The sequence below is a fragment of the Artemia franciscana genome, chromosome 20, assembly GCF_032884065.1.
Source record: "Artemia franciscana chromosome 20, ASM3288406v1, whole genome shotgun sequence".
NCBI lineage: Eukaryota > Metazoa > Arthropoda > Branchiopoda > Anostraca > Artemiidae > Artemia > Artemia franciscana.
The window spans coordinates 2,040,701-2,067,774 of NC_088882.1; the positions used below are offsets into that span (position 1 = coordinate 2,040,701).

Here is a 27,074-nt window from a genome sequence, read left to right on the forward strand (position 1 = left end):
TGATAGTTTACTGTGTTAAAGTAAAAAGAAATAGGTATGTATATAATCATATAGTATAAAATATGCTACACAATATAAGTAAATTATATGATTATTATATATAATACAAGATAATATACAAACAACCTTAGACAATTATGCTTTTTTATTTATAATTAAAATGAAATGAAAATTTAAAGAAGATAGGGTAGAACTTTTAAGTAAGACTTTGAACCAAGGTCTTATCCAAGATTTTATTTTCAGGAGGGGGGGGGGGTATTTTTTATGCATTTTACGAGTCGGCAAAAAATTGGAGAGGGGGGAGGGCTCAAACTCGCAACCCCCACCCTGGATACAGCCTTGATATGAACTTTGCAACAATAACGTATGAAGTACTGTTAAAATGTTTCTTTACGTTTTACAGCCCGATTCTTAAATTTTGTAGAGAATCGTATTTCATATTGGTCATATTTTTGGTCATATTGGTATAAAAATATGACCACTATATTGGTCATATTTTTTGCTGGTCAGCATTTTACTGGATTTTTTTTTTCATTTTATTCTCATCTTTTTTATATGTTAGTTTAAGCTAAGTTTTTATTTTTTTTTTCTTCTTCGATTTGATAAATGATTCCAAATGTAATCTAAAATATTTGGATTTTTATTATTATTGATGCAAAATTTTTGTTTTTGTTTTTTGTTGTATATAAGATACACAATATAGGTCGAAATAATTTTCCGCCCAGCTAACAAAAGATGTTGGATTTAGTTTTAACAACACTTCGGAATAGGACTTAGGGTCTGCGAAAATAGGCTTTAACTTTTTGTTATGGTATTAGACAATTACTGAGGATATCCTTTTGTCAATATGTTATTGGCTTTAAAATATTTTTAAAGAGTAAAATAATGTAGAAATGATATACTAGTATTAATTTAAGTAAATGCTATCAACAGGCTAAATAGATTGATTGTTTTCATTAATTAAATGATTTTCTATAATATATTAAATAATTAAATTATATCGAAAATTAAATCATATCAAATATATTACTATTTTGAATACATAAAGATGTATTAAATTATTTCTATACGATAATTTTGCTGCATAAACTGAATCTGAATCTGACACTTGACTGCATTTGATGGTTGATATTATGAAGGAGTAGAAAAATAGCAACCCTAAAAAAAAGAAAAAAGGTTTTGAAATAAAAATAAATTAAATGTGGTTTAAGATGTATTACAAGACTGATTGAATATTTTTCGCCCTGCAGATTATCTCTTTGAATACAGCTCAGTAAACTGTTTTTGGTATTTATTTCAGAAGTCTGAAAATGTCAGATACGACCTTTAGGGTAACATAGGTGATGATATAGATTAACTTATTCTACTAAGATATTCTTTTAACTGAAATTGTTTCCAGGCCGGATGCCATGATTCCATTTCCGAGGATAGATGCTCTCATGATAATGACTGTCCTGGTTCTGCTGTGTGTCGATCAGATTTAGATGGCGTTCATAGCTGCATTGATCCGTGTGCCACGATTGCCTGTGGAGCTAACGAAGTTTGCCGTGTTCAAGATGATACACCTCTTTGCGACTGTCAACTTGGGTATGTCCGCAACACAGCGACTTCAACGTGCCAAAAGCCAGTGGTTCCTGACTGCTATTATGATGGTGATTGTGATGATGATCAGAAGTGTGTCCCAGATGCACTTGGTGTCCGAAGGTGCAACCTTGTGTGTGCTGATTATAACTGTCCTCAGAATTCCGAATGCATTGTTGTAAAACACCGTGGATCTTGTAAATGTAAAGCTGGATATTCTGGCAATCCAAATGATAGAAATGGTTGCAGAGCAGCACCTGCTGAGCAGTGTCGATCTGATGCTGAATGCAAAGAATGGGAGGCGTGTCGAGAAAAGGATGGAGTACGTCGCTGTGTATTGGCGTGTAGCTTAACAAAGTGTGGTCCTGGTGCTGTTTGCGTTGCCAAAAATCACGCAGGCAACTGCCAATGCCCTTCTGGAAAACTGACAGGAAACCCTAACAGTGATGGATGCAGACAGGTTGAATGTATATCCAACAGCGATTGTCCTGGTAGTCATTCTTGTGATAAGCTAAACTTTAAATGCATCGATGTTTGCATCGGTGCATGTGGTACAAACTCTGTCTGTATTGCAGATAAGCACATGCCTATGTGCACATGTCCCGCTGGATATGAGCCAAATCCCCACCCTGAAATCGCATGTGATAAAGTTGACCCTTGCCTTTCCAACCCTTGCCACCCAACTGCCACTTGTGTAGCCAAAGAGAGTGATTACGATTGTGTCTGTCCTCCTAGTTATATTGGTGATCCATTTCAAACTGGTTGCAGAGCTAACGGGACTTGCCCTGGGGGTAGTAAAGACTGCCCACCAGACTATGTTTGTAGAAACGGTCAATGTATTAATCCCTGCATTGGATTTTGTGGTCCCAACGCCATCTGCGAAATGTTTAACAGCGAACCAGTGTGTACTTGCGATACCGGATTCACAACGGGTGGCGGTGGCTGTTCCCGTGAAGGAGTGGGCTGCGATAGTGATGGAGACTGTGAAAGTGGAGCATGCGTCGATGGTGCCTGTAAAGGTGAGTGTCCTCAATAGTCTAGAATACAAAAGCTTTCGGGATGAGGCATAAATGCGAAAAAGAACCTAAAAATTGCTGGTATAGGATAATATGACCCTTTTTTAATGCTTTATAACACATCGGGACAATATAAACATACGCGGTATACCTTTTTGGTACACTATATAGCTCAAATACAGACCTACAACTGGAACCCTGGTCAGGTGTTGGGGGGGGGGGGGGAAGTAAAACCTTCTTAGAGCTAAGAATTTTCAAAAATTCATGCCGAAAACAAGAAAATTTCGTGAAAATGAGTTTTTTTGCTGGCTTGACTCCTCTACATACCTCTGATCTTTGGATGTCTCAAACCGAAGGATATCAACACCATGATGTTTTTTTAGGGGGGGGGGGGGTACTATTTAAAGCTCGAAATACAAAATTTTTTATAAATACTCCCAAATTCTGAAAAAATGATCGTGTTTTTTCAGATCGTGTTTTTTCAATCAAAAATCATCGTGAAAGTTTTTTTTTTTACTTTTGCAAAACGCTATTTTGTTTGTAAGACCTCTTTTTTATGTTGCAGTATGATAATCATTATCATTATTATTTACCTTCAAAAGTTATAAAAATAATTATAATATAAAATATAAATAATTATTTTTAATTATAAAGATAATTTTATTTTTTTCAATTGTAAAAATAATTATTTGCCTTTTCGCAGCATAATAATAATTAGCTTGTGCTTCCAGCATAATTCCAAACATAAGCTACTCATGGTAAATTTATGTATCAGGGTTGCAGCAGTAGCTGCAACCTCGCAAAGAGTAAACCATGGCCCTTCGTAACCAAAATTTAAACCGTGTTTTAATAGAAACTGTCTTTTGAAAAAACTTCTCAATTTTTACTGATATGAAGGTGTAACGTTTTTCCAGATTTGACTAGCAAGTGATTTCGAAATTACGAAAATGAATTTATAAATAGATAGACACTTAAAAAAAATGTTAAATCCTAAATTTTAAAATTGTAAATCTTCGAAATTGTGAGTTTTACAAATTTTCCCAAATTCTGAAAGAAATGGTCTGAATCTATAGTATCTACGTCTCTCAAAAATTTTTGATTGGTGAACTTTTTAAACGCGAGACAATTAATTGAAATTCACACATTTTTTTAAAGTTTCGTTTAAATAGGGACACAGGGGAGCTTTTGAATGTGAACACGATTGTTTTTTTCTAGGAAAAAATATGATATATTGAAAATGTTTGGAAACTCTTTTTGTGTGTGTGCCATTATCCTGTGCTGTAATAAATATGCAAACCCTGTTTTTCGTCATGGTCCTATGCTGTAATAAATATGCAAATCCTGTTTTTTGCCATTACTCTTTGCTGCAAAATAGATGTTCAAAAACCTTTTTTTTTTGCCATGACTCTCTGCTGCAATAAATATGAAAAGCCTTGTTTTTTTTTGCCATCACTCTCTGCTGTATTTACATAAATAAAATGTACAAAACCATGTTGCAATACCAAGTGCCATGACTATGCTGCAATAAATATGCTACAGGAAAGACTGGTTGTTACTTTGTCTCTCAGTCCCCCCTTAAAATCCCAAATAATTAAATGGTTCCCCAATGGTTTGAATTCTATTGGTTTGATAGATAAGTTTTCTTGTATCAACTTTTCGTAATAAGAACGAAAAAGTATCTGAATAAAATTTTAACTTTTGAAAAACTAATGCTGCTGCAGCTCCTCTAGTTTCTGCTGAGGAGATTTCTTAACAATGACCAGTTTTGATTCAGACCAGAGCTGTCTACCCAAGATACACTAACGCTGTTGGGCCTAGATAAACAAAGCTCTTAATTCTGGTCTACCAGCTGTATAGGTAGACCAGGTAGACCTGCCTGTCTACCTGGGTAGTCCATAGGTAGACCTGCATACTTCATATAAGACAAGCATTTGGCAGAATGAGTCATGCAACAGAGATAAAACTTTTCGTAAAAAAGCATTAACAATGGATCTTCAGATTCTCGGGCGTTAAAAAACATGTTCCTTGCGGCGATAATTGTCCCAAAGAATTCCCTCGTGCCATTTTTCATTATTACTGGTACCTTTAATAAAATGCCTCAGACAGCAATAACTAACAGGATTAACTTGTGAATAAATCACCATCTTATCCAATAACTAGGTAATATAATGAAATTAAATTATAGATAAATACAGATACTACTGATGGACCATATAGAAAATAACTAGTAATACTGGGTGATAATACTATGTTGCAAATGACGAAGGTTCAAGCACTGTCTTAGGGGAAGGCAGTGCTCGAGCAGTTCGACAGGTTTGAGCACTGTCTTAGGGGAAGACAGTGCTCAACCAGTTCGACAGGTTTGAGCACTGTCTTAGGGGAAGACAGTGCTCGACCAGTTCGACAGGTTTGAGCACTGTCTTAGGGGAAGACAGTGCTCGACCAGTTCGACAGGTTTGAGCACTGTCTTAGGGGAAGACAGTGCTCGACCAGTTCGACAGGTTTGAGTTGTCTTAGGGGAAGACAGTGCCCGACCAGTTCGACAGGTTTGAGTTGTCTTAGGGGAAGACAGTGCTCGACCAGTTCGACAGGTTTGAGTTGTCTTAGGGGAAGACAGTGCTCGACCAGTTCGACAGGTTCGAGCACTTGTCGTCCTGCAGTAAATATTGTTTTGTAATAAATATTTGTTTCATGCAGTTGAAAAAAAATTGAAAGAATAGGAAGGCTAGTCTACAAGCTGAGATTAGAATATTGGAAGCCACGGTAATGACATTGATCAAGCGTGGGTATGAAGCATTCGCTTTGAATAGATTAGAATGTAAGAGGTGTGTGCACATATGTGTTGACTTCAGGTGACTTGGCCCTACAGTGAATTGCTACAGGTGGCTTTTAAAAATATGTGTAACTTCTAAGAGTTGAAACTGGCGCTAGTCAGGAACTGTGATAATACACTTATTACTACCCTAATTTTACCAATTACACTAAAAAACAATTATGCTTGTTAGACAATGAAAAAATGCCGAGTGTCGCCAAAGGCTAGATGACGTTGATAGTTTTTTTTTGTCAACAATAGTACAAGTTCCCACTTTTATAAATTACCCATACTCTTTGAGTAGTAGTCTATAAAATGAATAATCATTTTTTTGGTGCTACTTCCTTTAATATTTAATCGAATTTAAATGGCAAGCTAAAAGAAGGTAATGAGAAAAAGACCTCTGCACCCCTGAGGACTATAGCGTCTAATACTTAACACAATGGCATAATTTTCACCTCCAACAGTTTAACAAGTTAAATCCGTATTTATTTAACAATACTTGTCAAACAATTTAGCGCCTATTCATAAATTGATGATGTTGCTCGACACTTGACACGGTGCCAGTCGTATCGATTTTTAGCGGTGTTGTATCCGTGTTTCGATAATCTTGATCAAAATTAATAATTTTGATACTGCCCTTTTTCTGCTGGAGATGCAGATTTTCAATCTAATATGGAATTAGTTTCTGCTGAAGAATGATAAATCAATCCTGTGTATCATTTATATCCCCATTTTGTTTTTAGTGTCTTGCCAGGTGAAAACTGATTGTGCAGTTGGTGAAACCTGTTTCAGTGGATTGTGCAGCACGCCTTGTCGTGGCAGCAGTCAATGTGCCACCGGGCAAGCCTGTATTGGTGGTATTTGTGCACCTGGCTGTAGAACTGATTCTGATTGTCCAACTAAACAATCCTGCATCAATAATAAATGTGAAGGTAAGTAAAACAATACTTTTTTAGGTTTCTTTGTCGCTTTACCTCTTTGATTCATTTTGTTTGTTTAAAATTAGATTTTCGAGTTCGAATTATTTTTGATTAAGTTTTGATTTGTATAAATTAGATAATGTCTCTATGCCAGTGTTGAGAAGTAGTTGGAACGTGAGTGCTACTGTTGGTTCAACTGACAGGAAATTTTTCTGAAAGTTGCTCTTACTCGTGTATACACACAAGTATGATTGTACGAAGGGGAGAGGGTCAGGAGTTTTTCCCTAAGGGGAAGGGGGCTAAAAAAACCGCTATTAAACTACCGTTTTTCTTAGAAGGTTTCTTGGACCAATCTTAGGAGGAGAGAGAGACTCTTCCTCTGAATGCTGGTACGCTTTCTCTTACTCCCATTTTACCTGGAACAAGTTAACTGAATGCCGGTATGCTTTCTCTTACTCCCATTTTACCTGGAACAAGTTAACAGTTGAGTTTCCTTAAAGTCTTCAAGTCAAAATAAATTGATTAAATAGAGACTCGCATCTTAAAAAATAAAAAAAATAAATATCAGGAAATCAATTTTCAGTGGAAAAGACCTCCTTATGCAGTTATGCTAGTTATGGTAGTATCGGGTGCCAAATAAAAACAAAACAAAAAAGCAAAAAAAAAACAACAAAGAAATGAGGACAAAAAATTACTAAAAAAGCTAAAAATAAATGACACCAAACAGCTTAAGATGGTTTAGTTGGTGTTGATAAAATGATAAGATGGTGTTGATAAAGAACTGCATATGTAATTATGCAGTTTCTGGTAGCAGTGGGCATAAACATAAAAAAAGTAATGTAGGTGACAAATTAGCAAAACGGATGCTACACATATGTGGTAACAAACAGCTTAAGACCGTCCTTTGAAGTTGCTTTGAAGTTGCAAAGTTTTCCTTTGAAGTTGTAGTTGTTTTTAGGAATCAACAGATCGTTAATATTCGAATTTTTACAGATGAAAAGTGTTGTCAAATTGAACTCATTAAATTTTTTACGGTTCAACGTGGCATCACTGTCAAAAACTGTGGTTCTACTCTAATTACTTCTTAATTTAGTAATGACCGAAATAAAACGTTAGAAAATCAAATTTTGTAAGTAAACCCAAGATGGTCCTGTTGACTGAAAATATTTTTTTATTGTCCTTGGTACTTCAAACTATAATATTTTCTCTTTTGATAGATCCTTGCCAATTTAATTCATGTGGAAAGAACGCCATCTGTGCTGTTTCAAATCATGTTGTTGATTGTGAATGTCCCAAAGGCTTTGTAGGCTTCCCCACTGCCCAACAGGGATGTGTTAGAGCGCCCTCCTCGTGTAGAGGTGATAATGCTTGTGGAGACGGATTTATATGTGAAGGAGGCAAGTGTATCTCGGCCTGTAAGGAGAAATCTGGTAAGTGGTTAATAATAAGTTGTTTGCTTTTGATAATATACTTGCTTGTGATGAACTTTGGCACGGTAAAAAAAAAAAAAATTACGTGGCCATTTTTTTTGCAAGGGATCTTGCCCCAGAATTTTATTTGTACATTAGGATTTTCTTGGCCTAAAGTCTTATGCCTGTAAGTTTCAAACTGATGAGAGACAAAAAACGTTTTGGCCCATTTCTTGGCAAAAATCTCGAAAAAAGGGTAAAGAATTTGGTAAATAATATGCTATGCGCTTTTGATAATTTGAATTGCTTATACCGAGATTACGCTGTGAGTGCTATGAAATGGCTGACCCACGTCATCTCAGTTTAACTTGTTTTGTGATCGTTTTTCCGTGTTTCCTGCAGTGATGGTGTAAGTAACCAAAGATTTAGTGTTCCTGACCTTGCTTAGTGCTATTGTTAAGCAAATTAAATAGGAGAAGATCACCCAATTTGAACTTTACCGTGCTTGGTGATGGCACCATCTACATTTTTGTAGCTTACTACAATTTGGACTTCTAAAAGCGCCACCAGATGGCTCTACCGTAGCCAAATCGTCTATCAAACGCTACCATTACAGGAAGCGTGGGGTACCATGAAGATACTAGTGACAATTTCAACTAGGATCAAGACTAAAACCCTACCGTGTAGACAAAGTTGCCTAGTACCAGTAAATTGCTTTCCTGCTCATAAAACGCCGCGTGTGCTCACTCCTTGGTATAGTGAACCGATTGTGATTAGCAACTGTGACAAAACGCCGCCTACTCTACGTCCTCAGTGTTTTTCAGTTAAACAAAAGCTGCCTAATATACTGTGATAAAATCAACGAACTCAAAGTTAAAATCAAGCAGAACAACGCCTCAATCTCAATAATAAGTAAATCCTGGGACATTACTTCTAAGTCAGTGCACATTAAAAGCTACACTGGCTACTTTAATACTCGTCGTGACTGTGGCCTGAATCGTCGTGGAGATGCCGTAGGAATCTACTTTCGGGACGATCTACCGCAAAGTTGTTAAGCCATCCAATGGACTCAAACCATGATATATTGTGGATGGAATATAAACCAACAGATTTATCAAAAAGATTCTTGTGCTTGATAGTCGCTTCGGTCTACCCTGAGAGTGCCAGAAACAGGAAAGAACCTATTGAGCACATACCTTTTTTCGTAGACAAAATGCGCTAAAAGTATGCCTCTCTTACCTTTGTGATTGCTGGTGAATTTAACCAAACAAACAAACAATGGACTTCCAGTGTCTTGGATATGTGGCAAGTTGTCGCAATATCACCACATCAGAGTAGCAGCATACTTAACTTGATCTTAACGAACCTTACAGATTTCTATGATGCACCATGGTCCCTACGAGCCCTCCAGCATTCTGATCATTTCATAACTTTCTGGGTACAAATTCAACAATCCCCAAAACCAAACGAGTCGAAACTACTATACGACCACTAACAGGATCTTCGATTTTTACATTCGGTCGCTGGATCGGCAACTACGAATCTGATGACGTTTGCTCCGAGTCGGACATCAGCGTTAAAGTTAGTAAGCTAAATAGCTTACTTCGGGAGAAGATCCGTGCTTTTTTCCCAACTAAAGCTATTACTTCTGTAGATACTGCTAAACCACGGATCACTAGCAACCTCAAGGACCTAATTAAGACTCGCTGCCGCCTTCATAGCAATGGCGATTCAATTTTTCCAGCCAAGTTGTGGAACAATATTGATAACTGTACAAGTGAGCGAAGAAGTGAAGAACAAAATTATGCCCTTATTTACGACAGATCCACAGAAATGGCATTTGTCAGTAAAAAGACTTGCTGGTAAAGCGACACCCAGAGACTAATGGGTATTGAAAGAAGAAGGTACCTTGTTTTCAGCTATGGAAGTGAACTTCTACTTTGTTGGCATCTGTACCACCTTTCTGTCAATCAACTGTTCAGAAATTGAGTCTCTCATAAAGAAACAGAGATTGATGATATAGGTGAAATTTCCGAGTTTGGCGTTTACAAGGAACTTCAGAAACTCGCCTAACATGGCGAGCTTCCTTCAAAGTTGTTACGTCAATTTGCTATTTTCCTTGCCAAGCCATTCTCCACCATTTTTAAACAGTGTTTCGAAGAGCAGGTGCTCCCCAGTGTTTGGGAGAGAGCTTACGTTCGCGTCATACCCAGAGTGAAGAGTCCTAAATCTTGCGACCAACTCTGACCTATCTCAATAACCCTAAACATGTCTAAGGTGACTTAAATGCTTATGTACCGCGAACTTATGTCACAGTTTTCTCCTTCTCTTGACCCGTATCAGTACGGATGCTTGAAAGGAAGCAACACAACTGTTTACATAGTGAGAATGTATCATCTTATTGTTGACTAGCTTGAGCGCGGAAGTGCGATTGTCGATCTTCTCCTAGTCCATTACTGAAAAGCCTTTGACCTAATTCGTCATTTGCTGTGACACATCTACGTGCAATGGGTGCACGCAAGCATATTGTCTTTTTAGTGATGTTTTTTTCAAGACCGTTTCCAGTGCGTGTACAGCCTTTTCTTTGGAGACACCAACTTCGAATGGGCTGAGCTCACATGTGGTGCTCCACAAGGTACGAAACTTGCAGCGCTGTTGCTTTTAGCAGTTATAAACTTTGTCCTTACTGAGTTTGAGGACAGGTTTATGTGCGTAGACGACTAGTCAATTCTTCTGAAATACCTCATTGAAAACTCCGAGCCAGTTCCGCAATTCAGTGATGCAATAATGAGCAACTTCAAAGACCAATGTACTACCAACAGACTTGAAATGAACGAAAGAAGAACCAAAATTCTTCGCTTTAATCCTCTTAAGAGAGGCTTTGTCACTCCTCCACTGTATCCTAATGTATTTTCGGCCGTAGTTTTCGGTGTCACATTTAGCGTTGACTGATCGTTTATTGCTCATGTTGATACAATCATTATAAAGACAAATGATGCGATACGTATCCTTATCTTGCTACGTCGTTTCGGTTTTTCTGTGTCCCAACTTAAGACGGCTTATCTTACCAACATCCGAAAAATTTTCGAGTATACTTGCCCTGTATGGGGCTGTCAAGTGAACAGTACAAGTTACCTAAGCGATCAACTTGAGTCACTACAAAAAAGAGCCTTTAAAGTTATTCTTTCAAATGCATATCTAAGTTATGAACCGGCATTATCTGTCCTTCAATTACCGTCCCTTCACGAACGTCGTTTGTGTTTGATCTGCAAATTTGGCCAATTTCTACATAGAAGTGACAAACATAGACAGATTCTACCACCAATTATGAGGAATAAAATAAACACAAGGTCAGCTAACAAAGTGAGAGTGGAATTGCCTACTCCAAGAACAATCCGTTTCGCATATTCGTTCGTTTGTTTTTACATGTTAGTGTTTAATATATTATAGTCTGGTGTTTTTCTTGTTTTTGTGTTAAGTACTAGCACTATTTAGTTGGAATGTTTATTCTAAACTATGATTGCTTGTATAAAATCAAACTATTCTATTCTTATGATGAACTTCGTCGTTAACAATACATTTGTTAACAATAATATTTAACAATAAATATTATTTAACATAAATAAAAAAATATTTAACAATAAATATTTATTGGTCATTTTTCAGCACCATTTTTTGTATGGGGGGAAGGTGCCCCTGAACTTTTTTTTTGCAAATTAGGTTCCCACTGAGACTGTGAATTGCAAACCGATCAGGGACAAAAAATTGGCCTATTTCCAGGCCAAATTGTTGTAAATGGTAAATGATTGATAAATAATAACTACTTGGTTTTGGATAATGACGAAGACCACACTGTCTTTCCATCATGCTCAAACTCTTATTATTTTAAAAAGTATAAAAAGTTTTTTATTGTTTTAAAAAGTAGAGTCGTGACAAAGTCAAAATTTAGCGTAAAGTGCGACGCGTTGAGGAGGAGACAGTTACTTTCATATACGAAATAATTTCTGTTCGTTTTAAGTTTTAATATCGCTCTTACTTTCAGTTAAAAAAAAAACTTGTTTCTTATTTATCTAATATATACAAACAACTAGTCCCAAGTTTAAAAAAAAGTACTAAATTAAAAAATTGTAAACAAAATCGAAATGGTGTTTTATTTTATTTTTAAGAGGTATGGCATATAAACGGATACCAATATTCCATGATTCAAAGACGAAATTATTTGATTTTCTTATCTTGATCTAGGTAAGGTGGTTTGGTGGATGTTCCTTGCATTATTTTCAACCAGAGAATCCTAATTTCCTTTTGATCTTCAATCGAAAAATCATTTGATTTTCCAGTATTTTTCTTTTCTTTATTTCAGAATGTTCAGAAGGAGAGCACTGTTTGAAAGGAATGTGCCTTCGAGCCTGTTACAATGATGCAAGTTGTTCTCAAGGGGACATTTGCGTATCTGGTATGTGTAAACCTGGATGTCGTTCCAACTTTGATTGTGGCAAAAATGAAGATTGTCATAGGCGTAAATGTGTCTGCCCAAATGGCTATACCATGGCTTCTGATGGCAATTGCGTAGACGTTGATGAATGCTCGACCAGGCCTTGTCACCCATCTGCAAGCTGCGTAAACACGTTGGGTTCTTTTAAATGCTTGTGCGTCGAAGGAAGTGGTGATCCATACGGAGGTTCTGGCTGCTTGAGTGCCGTGGAATGCGATGCTGACTCGGTATGTGATCCCAACTCTGCTTGTATGTCAAGCAAATGTGCAGACCCATGCAGCACAAAGAACTGTGGCACCAATGCCTACTGCACAGTTGTTGATCATGAAGCGATCTGCACATGCCCGTCTATGTCTAAAGGAAACCCAGATGTTGAATGCTACCCAGTTGAGTGTGAAAAAGACGGGGATTGCCTGCCAAATAGAGCATGTGACACAAGTATTTCTAGATGTGTCAACCCTTGTGATGTTTACCCATGTAGGGATGGTGTTTGTAATGTTGTAAACCACGTAAGTAGCCCATTCAATTATTTCCTCGTTGGTTTTGACCTTGTATGTATGAATGGTTATAATATCTGATATAATGCACAAAGCCGTATAGCTGATTGAGGAAAAGATAAGAAAGGAAAAAAAAAGAATAGAATAGAGACAAATCAACACAGCAGCCAGGGGTGTCGTTTGGGAGGGGGGGCAGCTGCCCATCCCCACAATAATATGGGGAAAAATATATTATACAGCCCATTCCCCTTGACTATCAGGATATGAACCCGTCTTGCCCCCCCCCACCCACAAATAAAAACGATGGAGACTCGCCCCCAACAGCAGAACGACTAGCCAACTTTGTCTCATTTAAAAAATTACCTTCACAGTTTAGCCGCTCTGTCTAGGATTCATTTCTTCCACGACTGCTTTCAGGGTGCTAGTAAGTCAATAATTCTGTTCATTTTTTTCGTATTTGTTATCTTGTCATTATTAAACGCTAATTGGCAATATTAAAATATCAATTTAAATATTAACAGTATTTAAAAAAATACCAGGGGACAGAGCCTCGCTTGGTGAAGCAAATTTTAGATACGAAAACGGTGTCCAGTGCTTTCCCTCTCGCTTTGGAACTATAATCTCCAATACCCTGATTCACGCAAAAAATTACATTTTTGCGTGATTTTTCTAGATTTAGTTATTCTGACATTCAGTTTGTTTTTTACTTAGTCTATTCTGGGATTTCGGTCAAGAATTCAATCAAACTTCTTTGTCAACCTGCGAGGTTCAATCAACCTGCAGGAAGGGGGGGGGGATGTGGCTGATTCATTAAGCAATGACTGGATACTAACTTGAGAGAAAAAAGGTGGGAACGTAACAAATTTAACCCAGGTCGCATCATTTAAGAATAGCAATGAGGTAATTAATTCACTCAAATTTCAAACTTCGGTTTGACTTTTTTTTCTTGCTGTTGGTTGTCTAATTTCAGTTAAGAGAAGACTTTGGAAAAATGTTTCAAGGGGAAACATTTCAAAGGGATAGGAGGAGAAAACAAATTTTCCCAGAGTTGGTTTAAACCCAGAATTTGGGTTTTTGCTTTATTTGATAGAAGAAGGTGTTTCGGCTGTTTCTGTCTTGAAATTAAATTTAAAAATTCTCAGTCAAAAAATTTCGAATTTTGTCTTAGATAAAAATTAGTCATACAATTTTGTGACCTATTTATTTTGGTAGTTTTAGCTTGTTAGGTTTTAGTTTTAGCCTACACATGAAGATGTCTAACCATGTAGAAAAGTGTTCATCATTTCAGACACCATGTGTCGAGAACTTTCAATTCTAGACGCAACTTTAATCTTATAACTTCGAAATTTAAACAATTCTAGAAGCGAATATTCACAGGTTTTTACAAAACAGTATATTTTTAGACACCATGTGTAGAGAGTTCTTATTTCTAAGCCCAAATTTAAACTGTTTACTAGACGCAAACAATTTAAAAATTTCGATAGCTGTAAAATTTAGACAAGTCTAGAAGTTGGTCATATGATTGGCCATATGGCTATTTTTTGGAGGTCATCTTTTGACGACCATGATGGCCATCATTGGCCCTCTTTTGAAGAATGTCTGTGAACATCTGTTTTGTTTTCCATTCAAATACTTTAATGAAAATAAAACGACTTGGCTTCATGTTTTTAGCTTCATATTTTAAAAATTGATTAGATTGAGGGATTCAGAAGCCACTAAAGGAGAAGGGTTCAAAATAAAAATAAAAAGTATTTTTTCAAACCAATAATTTTTAAGTTTTTGAGGGAACTTTTAACCAATATCATTTTAGAAAAAAGATCGCAAAAATACAAACAAAAACTTGTATAGATTTTGATTCCTAGAGCTATATCAATACCCACACCATCAACAGCAGACTAAACTGAACAAAGTTCGGCCTATGAGGTGTTTTTACAATAACTCTAAATTTATTTGATAGAAATTTAGGCCAGAGATTGGAATATATAGTGAAATTTATTTCAGCTTCCAACTTGCGTTTGTCGACTTGGTTTCCAGCTCGTAAACAACGAATGCAAAGACTCCGATGAATGCCTAAATTCTCCCTGCCACCCTTCTGCAGAGTGTGTCAACAGACCCGGCTCCTACCAATGCGCATGCCCAGAAGGTCTTGTTGGTGACCCTTACGTAACTGGGTGTAGAGACAGTTTTTCGTGCAGGAATAATGGGGACTGTCCTTCAACTGCAGTCTGTACCAAAGGATCGTGCAAAAATCCGTGCTCTGAAAATATTTGTGGTAAAGGGGCTGAGTGCATGGTTGAAAATCATTCCGCTGTCTGCAAATGCCCCTTTGAGGTAAGAAAATTCCTATGGAGTAAAGCTGTGCTTTTTCCCCTCCACTAAGGCTAGATTGGCATCCACACACTAAAAAACAAGTCTAAGATACTAATTATTACTTCTTACCGAGTTTGGCTGGGATCCAGCGATTCTTTCTGATAAACAAACTAATATCAAAATTCCCGACCCCCCACCCACTCCCCCAATTTCCCATATTTTTAAACATTTTATCTTTTATATATTCTTTTTAAATGAATATAGCCTCATTATTCGCTGTTGAACTGATAAAAAGTTGTATACCTCATAATAAAAAAATTAGTCCAGCCTTTTCTAAAAAAATAACCATTTAACCATTTTTTGTTTTTCGTATTTGTTACCTTTCCTCTTGTTTTGTCACTTTTTCTTTATTTATTTGTGCGATCTTTTAATTTGTGTTAATTAGCCTAGTTATTACTATCTTCTTATACATTGTTTTTATTTATATATCATCATTGTTTTTACCCGATCTCTCAGATTTATTGTTTTTTAGAGATTGTGATAGCTCATATTCCTTTTTTTTTATCTTCATTTATTTCTGTTTAAAAAATACTGAAAAGCTACTGAAAAAATGATAATTATAATAGAAAAAATGGACAATCATTGAAATTAATGAAGATGAAGCTTAGCTGTATGCAAGGTGTGTTAACCACAGTTATTTTACATATTTTCTTAACATGTTTTCTTATCTGTAGGCCTTTTTTTAGGCATATGCGGAAAAAAAGAATTCCAAGCTGTTTTTGCGGGTATTGTAATTTGCTCTTATTCTGAGTCATTCTTACATATTTGTACGATGTAGAACAATTTGTAGGGGGTATCGGTCTTCTGAGAATACTTTGGGCAAAGGAGGAGAAGGCAAAGTTTTAAATCATTTTCAGTCCCCAAATACCTATGAGAGGAGCAAATTTTCTCTTCATGGGGAGCTAATTTCTATGAGTAAATCTGTGCTTCTCTTGACCACTTAATGTAGATACAGATACAGTAAATTTGCGTGTTTTGGCAGATTAAAAAAAACAACAAAAAAAAAACAGTCTTTAACCCTTTGTTGTTAAAATGAAACAAATCTAGGGTGCGTCAAAAAAATTTTGTATTCTTTGACGGCCATGAGTGAGGGTAAAAGGCCTGAGGGAGATGAGGGAGACAAGAAAAAGCGAGAGCTTTAAACACTAAAATACATACACAAATTCAAACTCAACATTCCCTTTACTCAAATCAGCGCAAAAAATAGCCTACCAGAGTCCTTTTCCAATTTTCTTGGTCTAATCCTGCTACTTGAGTCCCATACGACTTTCTTCCCATACGACGGCTTAAACGAGTGGTACAATGAGTCTTAAACGAATTTGATGTATTATGAGTTATCTAAGCTAACATCTATGTAAGAATTTGAGTCATCTTTTTTTTTTTTGTCTTTCTCTCTTGTCTGCTAAGAAAGTTCTGACTAAAATTCTACAAATAATTCAAAACTGGTTAATTGTATAATGCAATTGAGGTAACTATTTGTGGTTACAAATAGTAGGTTACAGTAAATACAAGTACCTCAATTATACAAGTAGTAACCAGTTACCAACTGGTTACAAATAATAACCAGTATTACTTCATTGATGTTTACAATAAAAGCTGCAGAGAGTGTAATAACAACACTTTTCTATATGTATCTTGCTAAAAAGTAAATTTTTGAAGTGAAACTAATTTTTATTTTGATTATTTTTACTGTTTTTTATTGTTTTTCTCTGTTTATTTATATTTTTTATACGTTGTCTTTTTAATTTTATTTTTATTTCTTCGATCTTTATTTTTTATTACTTTTATTTTTTTTTATTAAAATCATTTTCGTTATTTTTCTTGTCTCTTCTAGCCCCCTCAAAGAAAAGTTTTACTTTAAAGGAATAATTTATTGAAGCTGGTTGGTAGAAATACTACCAAAAGAAAAGGGGGTGGAGATCCTATATCCCCTAAAAACGGCTTTAGCATCCTAACTAGCGCAAGGTTGTATCCAAAATTTTGCTAAGAATGTGATCAAAGACAAGGGTGGCAAAGCAGTATCTTTTGTACTTTCTGTGTTAATGTATAACGTCTTTTTTAAGCTAATTTCTTTTTTAAGCTAATGTATTTTTTAAGCTAATGTCTTTTTTAAGCTAACGTCTTTTTTCAGCTAATAATATGAAAAAAACTTCGTTTTCTTAAAGAGTTAAAGAGGCTGCGTCCCAAAGTCGAACCTTAAAACGTACAGGAATTAGGAGAGGCAGTTGGGGGCTGCCGCCCCCAAAACCCCCCGCTTTTAAAGACTCTTGTACAGGTTTTTTGTTGTGGGGGGACTTCATTCTTACTAATTACTAGTTTCAGCGCAGTGGTTCTCCTGTCCTCTTGTGTTTAACATTTTTCGAAGTTATTCCATTATTCATTCATTTCAATTTTTTGTTAATTAAAAGAGGGCCTTTCCGAAGCCAAGAGCGGGGGCTTAGGGGGGTGGCAATCCATAATATTTTTCTACAATCCATGGTGGATGTAATTTAATAATAATTTTCCATGTTTATTTTCTCGCTTTCTGTATCAATAAATTCAAACTGACAAAATTATCTAATTTTGATAATTTTAATAGTTTAGCAGCTTAATTAAAAATCTAGCAGCTAGTGGTTTTTACCCACCCGCCTCCGGTTTATGGGCCCAGCGCGCTTCCGCTGCGCCAAGCTGCTGTTATGCTTGTTATCAAACAAGTTATTACAATAGAAAATTTCACCAACGGCTTCAATTAGGAAATCAATTTAAATGGTTCTTTTAACTTGCTTCCATCAAGCCTTACCCCCGCTTCAGTATAAATTCTTGTGAACATTCCAGTATGTAATTCTGATCACATGTTTCCATGTTTATTTTCTCCCTTTCTGTATCAATAAATTCAAACTGACAAAATTACCTAATTTTACAAATTTAAAAAAGTTAGCAGCTAGCGGGTTCAATCCACCGACCTCTGGGTTATGGACCCAGCACGCTTACGCTGCGCCAAGCTGCTGTTAGTGTAAGAATTTTTCAAACAAGTGATGTTATTACAAGAGAAAATTTTACCTTTAATGGGGAAATGGGTTTTTCTAAGGTAGAAAATCGGGGGGTTAAGATTTTCCGACGAAACTTTCCAGGAAAATTACTCGGAGAATTCCGCGTCGAATGAGTCCTCGCACACCCAGATCCGATGTCGGCTGTAACCTGTAGGCGTCTCAGAAAGAAACAAAAGGAGAATATGAACATTAAGTGGCTGTGCATGGCTTCTGGAAAACAGGGAAGGAGTTATCGGATCGAGCTGAAATTTCGCGGATAAGCTCCTGGGCCCTAGGGGACCTTAACTTGTGAATTTCATCAGACAACGTTAAAGGGGGGCTGGGGTTGACGGTTCGAAACATTCGGCCAGATTTTCCCCATGAAGGAAAAGTCGGAGGGGGGATGAAATTTGGCAGGTTTCTTAGTTGGAGTTCGGGCTACGAAATGCATCCCTCCCCATCCCTCTGCGACCACTGGAACCGAAGATCGCTTAACATTGTCGTGGTTCGCCTCTTTAAAGAGGCACGAGTGTGCCTCCTTGATATATTTTTAAAGCTAACGTCTTTTTTTAAGTTAACGTCTTTTTTAAGCTAACATATTTTTAAAGTAACGTATTTTTTAAGTTAACGCCTTTTTAGCTAAAGTATTTTTTAAGCTAAAGTCTTTTTAAGCTAACGTCTTTTTTAAGCTAGTGTCCTTTTAAGCACATGTCTTTTTTGAGTTAACATCTTTTTTAATCTAACATCTTTTTTTTAAGCTAGTATTGTTTTTAATCTAACGTCTTTTTTATGCTAACGTCTTTTTTAAGCTAACATCTTTTTTTCCGGGAGTAGGAAGGTTAGAATTGGCCTGGCCTAGTGATAACTTTTTAAAAATAAGCTAAAAATTGCAAAAATATTATACCTATTTTACCCAATAGTAGCTTTTGAGGTATTACACCCCCTCCGTCCCTTTGAGATAACCCGTAGAGCCCCTATGACATTCCCCAATAAAGATAGTTCCTCTAAAGATAGTCTATATATATAGTGCATTTTTTTTTCAGACTTCTGGTGACCCATACAACGAATGTTATCTTCTGGAATGTGTTGAATCAATGGATTGCCCTATCTCTGAAGCCTGTATAAACTATAAATGCGTGAACCCCTGTACATCAAATCTCTGTGGACAGCACAGCACTTGTGTAGCCCAAGGTCATAAAGCTGTTTGCAACTGCTTAGAAGGATTTACTGGAAACCCTGTTGCTGGGTGTATGCCCATTGTATACTGCACAGGAAACGAACAGTGCCCTGGGGGTATGAATTGTGTCAATGGCCTCTGTTCAGGTTCGTTGCCGTTTCAATTTCGTTTTATAATAGTGAAAGAAAGATGGTTCTAGTTTGGGACGGATACGGAATTTACGATGGTAGGGGGTACCAACGAAACTTGGGTCTCCCCATTAATATCCCCCCCTCTGGCCCTGTAATTAATGTAAAACTTGACTTCGTGGAGATGCACTTGCCCCTTTGCCCCCAGCTGGATCCACTTTTGTAAATATCCAGAAGTATCTAATGCACAGGGGCTCACATTTTCAACCATAGAATAATACATTGTAGGTGGAAACTCAATGTATACGCACCACATATAACTTACCACCATCTATTAAATACCTTGAATTGGGGTCTTTCGGTTGTTAGTTTCGTTATACTTTTGTGTTGGTTTTATCGAAAAAATAGTTAAATGCTCAGGATGTAACACCAGGAATCAGTTTACGGCATTTTCCCTTGATCACGCTTCTACTACCTTATTCGATTGGCCATTAAACAAATGATAAAAGCAAATGTCATATAAAAACCTTTTATCTCCAACTATTTATGAAAGCCAGAATCGCGGAAAAATTTATTTCGAAAACAAATAATCTAAATTTAGGAGAAAACCGAATTAACCAATCGATAAAGCTTTATTTTTTTAATTTAAATTTCTCATTTCCTAGAGACCTCACATAACGACTTTTGAATTACAACAGTCACCTTAAAAAAAAAGATGATAAAAAAAACTGCAGCCGAAAAGGCCACAAAACTATTTTCAATAAACGGACCACCCATTTGAACCCATGTTACTCTTTCAAAATAAATCTTTCTTTGACTACTGTAATTTAAAGCAAAGGGCCATTAAGTGGAGCAGATTCTTGCTAGTTTCAACACAGATGGAGTATGAGCAAGGACAATCAGTCACCCTTACCCTCCCTAAATATTGCCTTCTTTCTCCAATGGCTAGAAAATTACACCCCCCCCCCGTCCTATACACATATCCATGTGTATCCTTTTTGTATAAAAATACATTAACTATGTTGTGGTTGACAGCGAGGGGGTATAGATCAGTATCCATTTGCATACGGCTTATTTGAGAATGTTTGTACAATGTACTTTTGGCTCTGTTTTGTGCATTTGTATTTTATTTATTCCAGTTTCCCTTTTTACGAATTCTTTTGCACCATTAATTCTCTTATGTTTTTTACTTTGATGTCTTAAAGCAATTCTTATTTCATAATATACAGAATAATCATATATAACACATTTTGCATGCAGTTAACAACCTTTATATTCACTTATTTCAGTATTTTTCAAGTTTTTCTAATACAGTTATCATTTTTCTAATAGATTTTCTTCAGTTTTGAATCATCCTTGAGACAGAGCACCCTCTACAAAATTTGTTTGAAGAGGATACTAAAGTAACTGCAGTGGTGTTAACACAAAATTCACTTAAAAAGTCTATAGATTAATGACAATTCTATGAAAAATATAGATATCGCTTTGTTTCAGAAAAAAACGGACAGAATCTTTAGTTGACAGTGCTGCACTTAGCAGACTTTTCAAAATAAAACAAAGATTATCGCGAAAATTTGTGAGTTTTTCATAGAAAGTGAAAAATACTGAAAAAATGAAGATAAAGGTTAGCTGCATGCAAGGCGTGTTAACTATGATTGTTCTGCATTTTATAAAGTAAGAAATATTCTCTTAACATGTTTTTTTCTCTCTAGTTAGTCCTCTAGGCTTAGACCTAAATATTATTTGAAAATTGAGTTTTTGCTCTTACAGCGCCCTGTCAAAGTGCTCGCGACTGCCTTCCTACCGACCAGTGTGTTGATGGCGAATGTCGTCCAACATGTAGCGCAACCCAACCTTGCCCTAAATATCAAACTTGCAACGCTGGACTATGCGTTCCTGAGGAGCCAATATGCAGAGCCGATACCGATTGTGATAGTCGCTCTGTATGCGTAAGAAACGACGTTGGCATCGCTGAGTGTGGCAATCCATGCGCTGGTACTCTTTGTGGAAGGAATGCTGAATGCAGTGTTGAAGATCATCAGCCCGTCTGTCGTTGTCTGAATGGATACTTTGGTAACCCTCAGGTATTGCATATGGATTTTCTTTTTCGATGTCAAATTGAAGTTGTTAGAAGTTTAAGGCGACCAAAGTTCAGCTGTAGTGAATTTTGACCACGTTTTCATATTTACAAAATCTAGTTAACATATTAATTCTTAGATTTTTATTTTTGGGTTGGGGGGCTATCCAAAGGTTTAAATAAATCAGACTGATGTCTGAAACCTAAAAAATGTATCTAAAATCCCAGTCATCAAATATGTTCCAAAATTGGGAATCCCAATCGTTGATTCTAAGGGAATATGCTCAAGGTGAACCAATTCTTAAAAGAGAGATTGACTGTTGTAATTCTTTTTTGGAAGGAGGGGGGCTGTTGATTTTACCGGACTTGTTTCTGAAGTCCGAAAATTATACGATATTCAAAGTTTTCATAGTTCCGAAATTAAGTATTATCAATATCTAATGGAAAACCCTATAATATGAGTTCAGTTGGTTTAACCCCTTCTATTCTGTAGGTTCTTCTCTAAATAAGGAATTACACGTCTAAGGTTTTGGGTCTGATCCTGTAACTCCAATTCAAACCTGTGCCTTGCTAAACTTCAATATATAGTTGTCATTGTTTTTTGCTTTTTTTTTACTGATTCTGACTGATTTGTCTTATTTATTGTTTTTAATATTCGGTATATGACGACTTATACTTATTTACGACACGATTGCCTGTCCAAGGATCATTCTTTGCGGCTATGCTGTTTGACCTATTTAATTAGATGGATGAGTAGGGTTACTGCCTCATTCAAGTACTGATCTATATTAATTACTAAAGTAGGAAAACAGTCTTCCTCTCTCCTCCTGTCTTTCATTTTTGTTTATATAGTTAATTTTTTTTTCTGTATTATTTATTATTCATTACTTATTATATTTTTAATATTTTTATTTTTTAATATTTATTATTATTTTTTATAGTTTATATTTTTTATATTTGGTTCTATGATGTGCATTTGTTTCTGTGTCTGTGCTATTGCTCTGGTGATTTCTTTTTTTCGTTATTGATACAAACTAATTACTTATATTAACATAAATAAATTACTCCTTGTTGGGAAATAATTCCCTTTTGGTTCCGATTGGGTCAAATTTTGTAGACAAATGGAGTTACTGTTACTTCATTAAACCTGTTCTATTTATCGTCAATTTTGTCTGACTACCTTGATTTACAGAAATTCGGGGTTTTAGTATGAGCCAGTGTTGCCTAATGGGCTACACATGTGCCATTTAGGCGTCTCTTTTAAATGCTTGCGTATTGAATGATTCAGTCTGGTGTATTTTACAAAACACTTTTTTCTACAAACTGCATATTTGGTAAATTTTTACTAAAAATGGCGCTTTCGGTGTGTTTTCACTTGGATGGTTGTGCTCTCTCTTAACACTGGTATAAAGACCATAATAGCAAAATCTAAGCTAAATGAAAATCCATAAAATCTGAATAAATATATAAAATATATTGCAAAAATTTAAATAATTAGATAAATATATCTAGGAACATAAAAAATTTATAAAAAAATATAAATGAGTTTTAAATATAAGTAAAACCAAATCAGCAATTAAATAAATTTCTTATATTTATTGAAGGATGACAAGGTTGGCTGCACAGCAGTTGAATGCGAAGTGGATTCTGATTGTTCGTTGATCCGACATTGCTCAAACTCCAAATGTGTGTCACCCTGCAGAGAGGACAATCCTTGTGCCGACAATGCCATCTGCTTCAACGAAAAACATAAAGCTGTTTGTCGCTGTAAACCAGGCTTCACTGGTGACGGAAAACTAAGCTGTACAGAGGTGGATAATTGTGCATCCAATCCATGCGCCCCTGGTGCAACTTGTATAAATGGCAGAGGAACGTATCAGTGCAGCTGCCGGGATGGTTATATTGGTGATGCTTATAATGAAGGTTGTTATGAGCCGATTGAATGTGAAGCAGATTCAGATTGTCCAATAAATGCTTTATGCGGGGAAGAAAACGGAAGGCCTAAGTGCCAAGGTAGGTCCTTTTGTCTTTTCTGTGAAGAAGGTTTTACGATTGCTTTTGATTAGTATTTAGAATTTAAAGAAAGCGAGTAGTTCTTTTTATTTCTCTTTATAAATCATGAGAAAAAAAAGGTTCATTGGAACCTTGCCAGGTTTTAAATTTTCTTTACTAATTGTGAAGATTTAGTTTCCATTATTTGTTATGGTATTTTTTAAAATTTTGTGTCATTTTTTCTTACCTATATCAGTATTCTACTTAGGGGAGAGGTCAAATTTCATTTAATATCCAATATTTTCCATTGAGGGCTCGATTTTTTCGGGGGGAGTGGGGATTCCTGTTCCATCCTCAGTACGTGTAGGTAAAACAATGGCTAATGTCTTTTTCTATTTTATAGGTACTTGTAGATTGGTATAGTTTGGACCTAAAACATTTTGTATTCTATTAGCTTTTAGTTTTTCTTACTAGTAGAAGAATTTTTCTTTTTTTTGGGGGGGGGGGGGGGGGTCAAGAAAATTAATTTTTAGGTGACAGTTTTCCTGGAGAACTTGACATTTCTTGGGAGGGGGGGGGGGTGAATTTCTCTCAACCCTCCGTGTGTGTAGGTTTGGCTTTTGCTGCAAAGTACTTCTTCTAAACACGCTTTTTTTTTACTGACTCCCAATAATTTTCCCCTCACTTATTTCATCGGTTGAATATTTTTATTTATTTAAGTATTTTCCCTAAAGAAGTGAGAGGAAGAGAAATTCCATTTTAAGTAGCCATTTTCCTAAGAAGGAATGACTAGTCTCGGGGGGATGGTTCCCTCTCAACCCCCGTGTGTACAGGTTTGACTATTGTTTATGTTATTTTGTCTTTTATAGATCTCTGTACCGGTGTAGAGTGTGGACCGAACGCAGAGTGTACCGTTGGTAATCGTGTTGCAGCATGCAACTGCTACAGTGGATATACTGGAGAACCGTCTGATCTGGAGAAGGGGTGTTACCCTGCTAACAAATCCTGCCGGAAATCTGATGATTGTCCGCTTGGAATGTACTGTGATATGGATATTTGCAAGCGTAAGTATACTGTTTGATTTCAATTTTGCAAGTTAAACAATTTGGTATTTTCAACTGAATTTCCGCATACAATATTATTTATCGTGTAGTTTGATACAACTTACCACAGTCAGGCTAATTACTACAATTTACAAGTCATGTTCAAATGATGAACTTTCGTCCTTTGGCCCTCTCTTTTCAGAACGTATCAGTGCAGCTGCCGGGATGGTTATATTGGTGATGCTTATAATGAAGGTTGTTATGAGCCAATTGAATGTGAAACAGATTCAGATTGTCCAATAAATGCCCAATAGACGTGCCCTATGGTTTTAAGTCCTTTTGTAGTTTTGTCTTAGGCTTACTTGTGACGTCTACTTCTTCTGTAAACACCTTAAGTCACTGTTTTAAGCCACTTAAGTCTCTGTTTTATTATATATATCCTGAAGACAAAAAAGCGTATAAAAAAGCATATATAAAAAAACAAATATATTTGCTAAAAGGGGGTTGAGCTGCTTCGTCCCTAAATGTTGCTTTTTGCTCTTTTGCTCTTATGTCACGGTTTGTCCCCTTGACCCTGATTTATCATTTGCACGCTGTTGCCAAAGTCATCCTTCCATAAGTTTTTGAAAATCTCTGGCATGTCTTGCCTTTGCGCAATATTTAGCTATAATCATCACACTTTTTATGCACATACAAAACCAAAACACATCTTATACAAAATGCTGCTAGGAAGAACTTAACAGTTTTGTAGACGTACGGCAGTAACAAGTAATAATATATATTCCATTAAAAATCACAACATAACCGTAATCAACTCAAACTTCAAATCAATCCCTCTCACTTAAACAAACAACACAATATTCAACCCCCCTCTCAACAAAAAAAAAAAAACACTCGACATCCCAAAAAATCGCCCTATACAAAACTCCACAGACCCCTTCTCTGCCCTCCCCCCTAAAAAAAGATTATTAATTACTTTTTAACAAATGATCTTTTAAATACCTGTCTCAAATACCTAAGGTTCGATCTTTTTTAGATCATTTTCTACTCCCAAACATTTGATGAAATGTTTTAAAACATTCGTCTCCCTAGTCTCAATTTTGGTCAGATCCTTTTCATCTCTATAACACTTGAAGTAAAGTTTGAAAACGTTCGTCTCACTAACCTCAATCTGGATCCAATTATTTTCATCTCTTTGATAATGCTCGTATCCCTAAGCTTGATCTTACTCAGATTCTTTTCATCCTTCAGAAATTTGAAGAAACGTTTGAATACGTTCCCCTACATAAGAATACGTTCCTCGTCATGATTACAATTTTACTCAGATCCCTTTCATTTCCCAAACATTTGATGAAATGTTGAAAAATGTTTGTCTCCCTAATCTCAATCTTTATCAGATCCTTTTCATCTCTTTGAAAACGTTCTCATCCCTAAGCTTGATCTTACTCAATTTCTTTCCATTCTCAAAAAATTTGGAAAAACATTTGAATATGTTCCTCTACATAAATGTAATTCTAATCAAATCCCTTTCATCTCCCAAATATTTGATGAAATGTTTGAAAATGTTAGTCTCCCTAATCTCGATTTTTCTCAGATCATTTTCATCTTTCTAATATTTGAAGAAACGTATGAAAACGTTCATCTCCCTAATTTCAGTTTTGCTCCGATCCTTTTCATCTCTATAACATTTGAAGAAACATTTGGAAATGTTCATCTCCCTAATTTCAATTTTGCTCCGATCCTTTTCATCTGTATAACATTCGAAGAAACGGTTGAAAACGTTCATCTCCCTAATTTAAATTTTGCTCTGATCCTTTTCATCTCTATAACATTTGAAGAAATGTTTGAAAACGTTCATCTCCCTAATTTCAATTGTGCTCCAATCTTTTTCATCTCTATAACGTTTGAAGAAAAGTTTGAAAACGTTCATCTCCCTAATTTCAGTCTACGATCCTTATCATTTCTAAAACATTTGAAGAAATATTTGAAAACGTTCGTTTCCCTAAATTCGATGCTGCTCAATTTCTTTTAATATCTTTAAAATTTTAATAGCATTTATTTCGAGATAATACATCAAATACAATAAAAAATGAAAATAGGCACATAATTAAAATACACAGTATTTTTTCGCAAAGAGTAGAGTTCGAGGGGCTGGAAAAAACTAATCCTGAACATGAATAACATCACTGTATATGTCTTGGTGTAGATGTAAATATCACAAGATAATAAAATGGTTAGAAAATAAAAATTTGAAAGAAAAAACAACGAAATTAAAGAAAAAAAGAGCCAGGTGATGAGTAGATTGGAAAAAGTTCGACGGAGTATTATAATTACTTCAGAGGGATGCGTGTTTTTAAGTTTTTAATTATTCCAAAGTTGCTTTTTTCGGTGATATTCGTAATATGACAACAGTCAACTGCAAACATCTTTTAGACTTCTTAATTTTGTTTTCAAAGATTACACGTATGCTCTCTTTCCAGTGACTATGCCCTCTTGCAGTCCCCTCTTTGCAGTCTTTGTGATTGTAAAGTCAGCTAGCAATTGTAAGC

The 27,074-nt window shown here is 35.9% G+C and overlaps 1 protein-coding gene across 6 annotated transcripts in view; it reads left to right on the forward strand.

The window, feature by feature from the left end:
• LOC136040265 (uncharacterized) overlaps positions 1–27,074 on the forward strand; it is a 293,795-nt gene that overhangs the window by 123,129 nt on the left and 143,592 nt on the right. For all 6 annotated transcript variants that reach the window (XM_065724489.1, XM_065724490.1, XM_065724492.1 and 3 more), the window contains 9 exons: positions 1,400–2,600; positions 6,156–6,344; positions 7,550–7,762; positions 12,102–12,742; positions 14,732–15,061; positions 19,152–19,431; positions 21,184–21,497; positions 23,095–23,503; positions 24,352–24,546. In XM_065724489.1, coding sequence (XP_065580561.1) covers positions 1,400–2,600; positions 6,156–6,344; positions 7,550–7,762; positions 12,102–12,742; positions 14,732–15,061; positions 19,152–19,431; positions 21,184–21,497; positions 23,095–23,503; positions 24,352–24,546 — 3,772 coding nt within the window. The remainder of the gene's footprint in view (positions 1–1,399; positions 2,601–6,155; positions 6,345–7,549; positions 7,763–12,101; positions 12,743–14,731; positions 15,062–19,151; positions 19,432–21,183; positions 21,498–23,094; positions 23,504–24,351; positions 24,547–27,074) is intronic.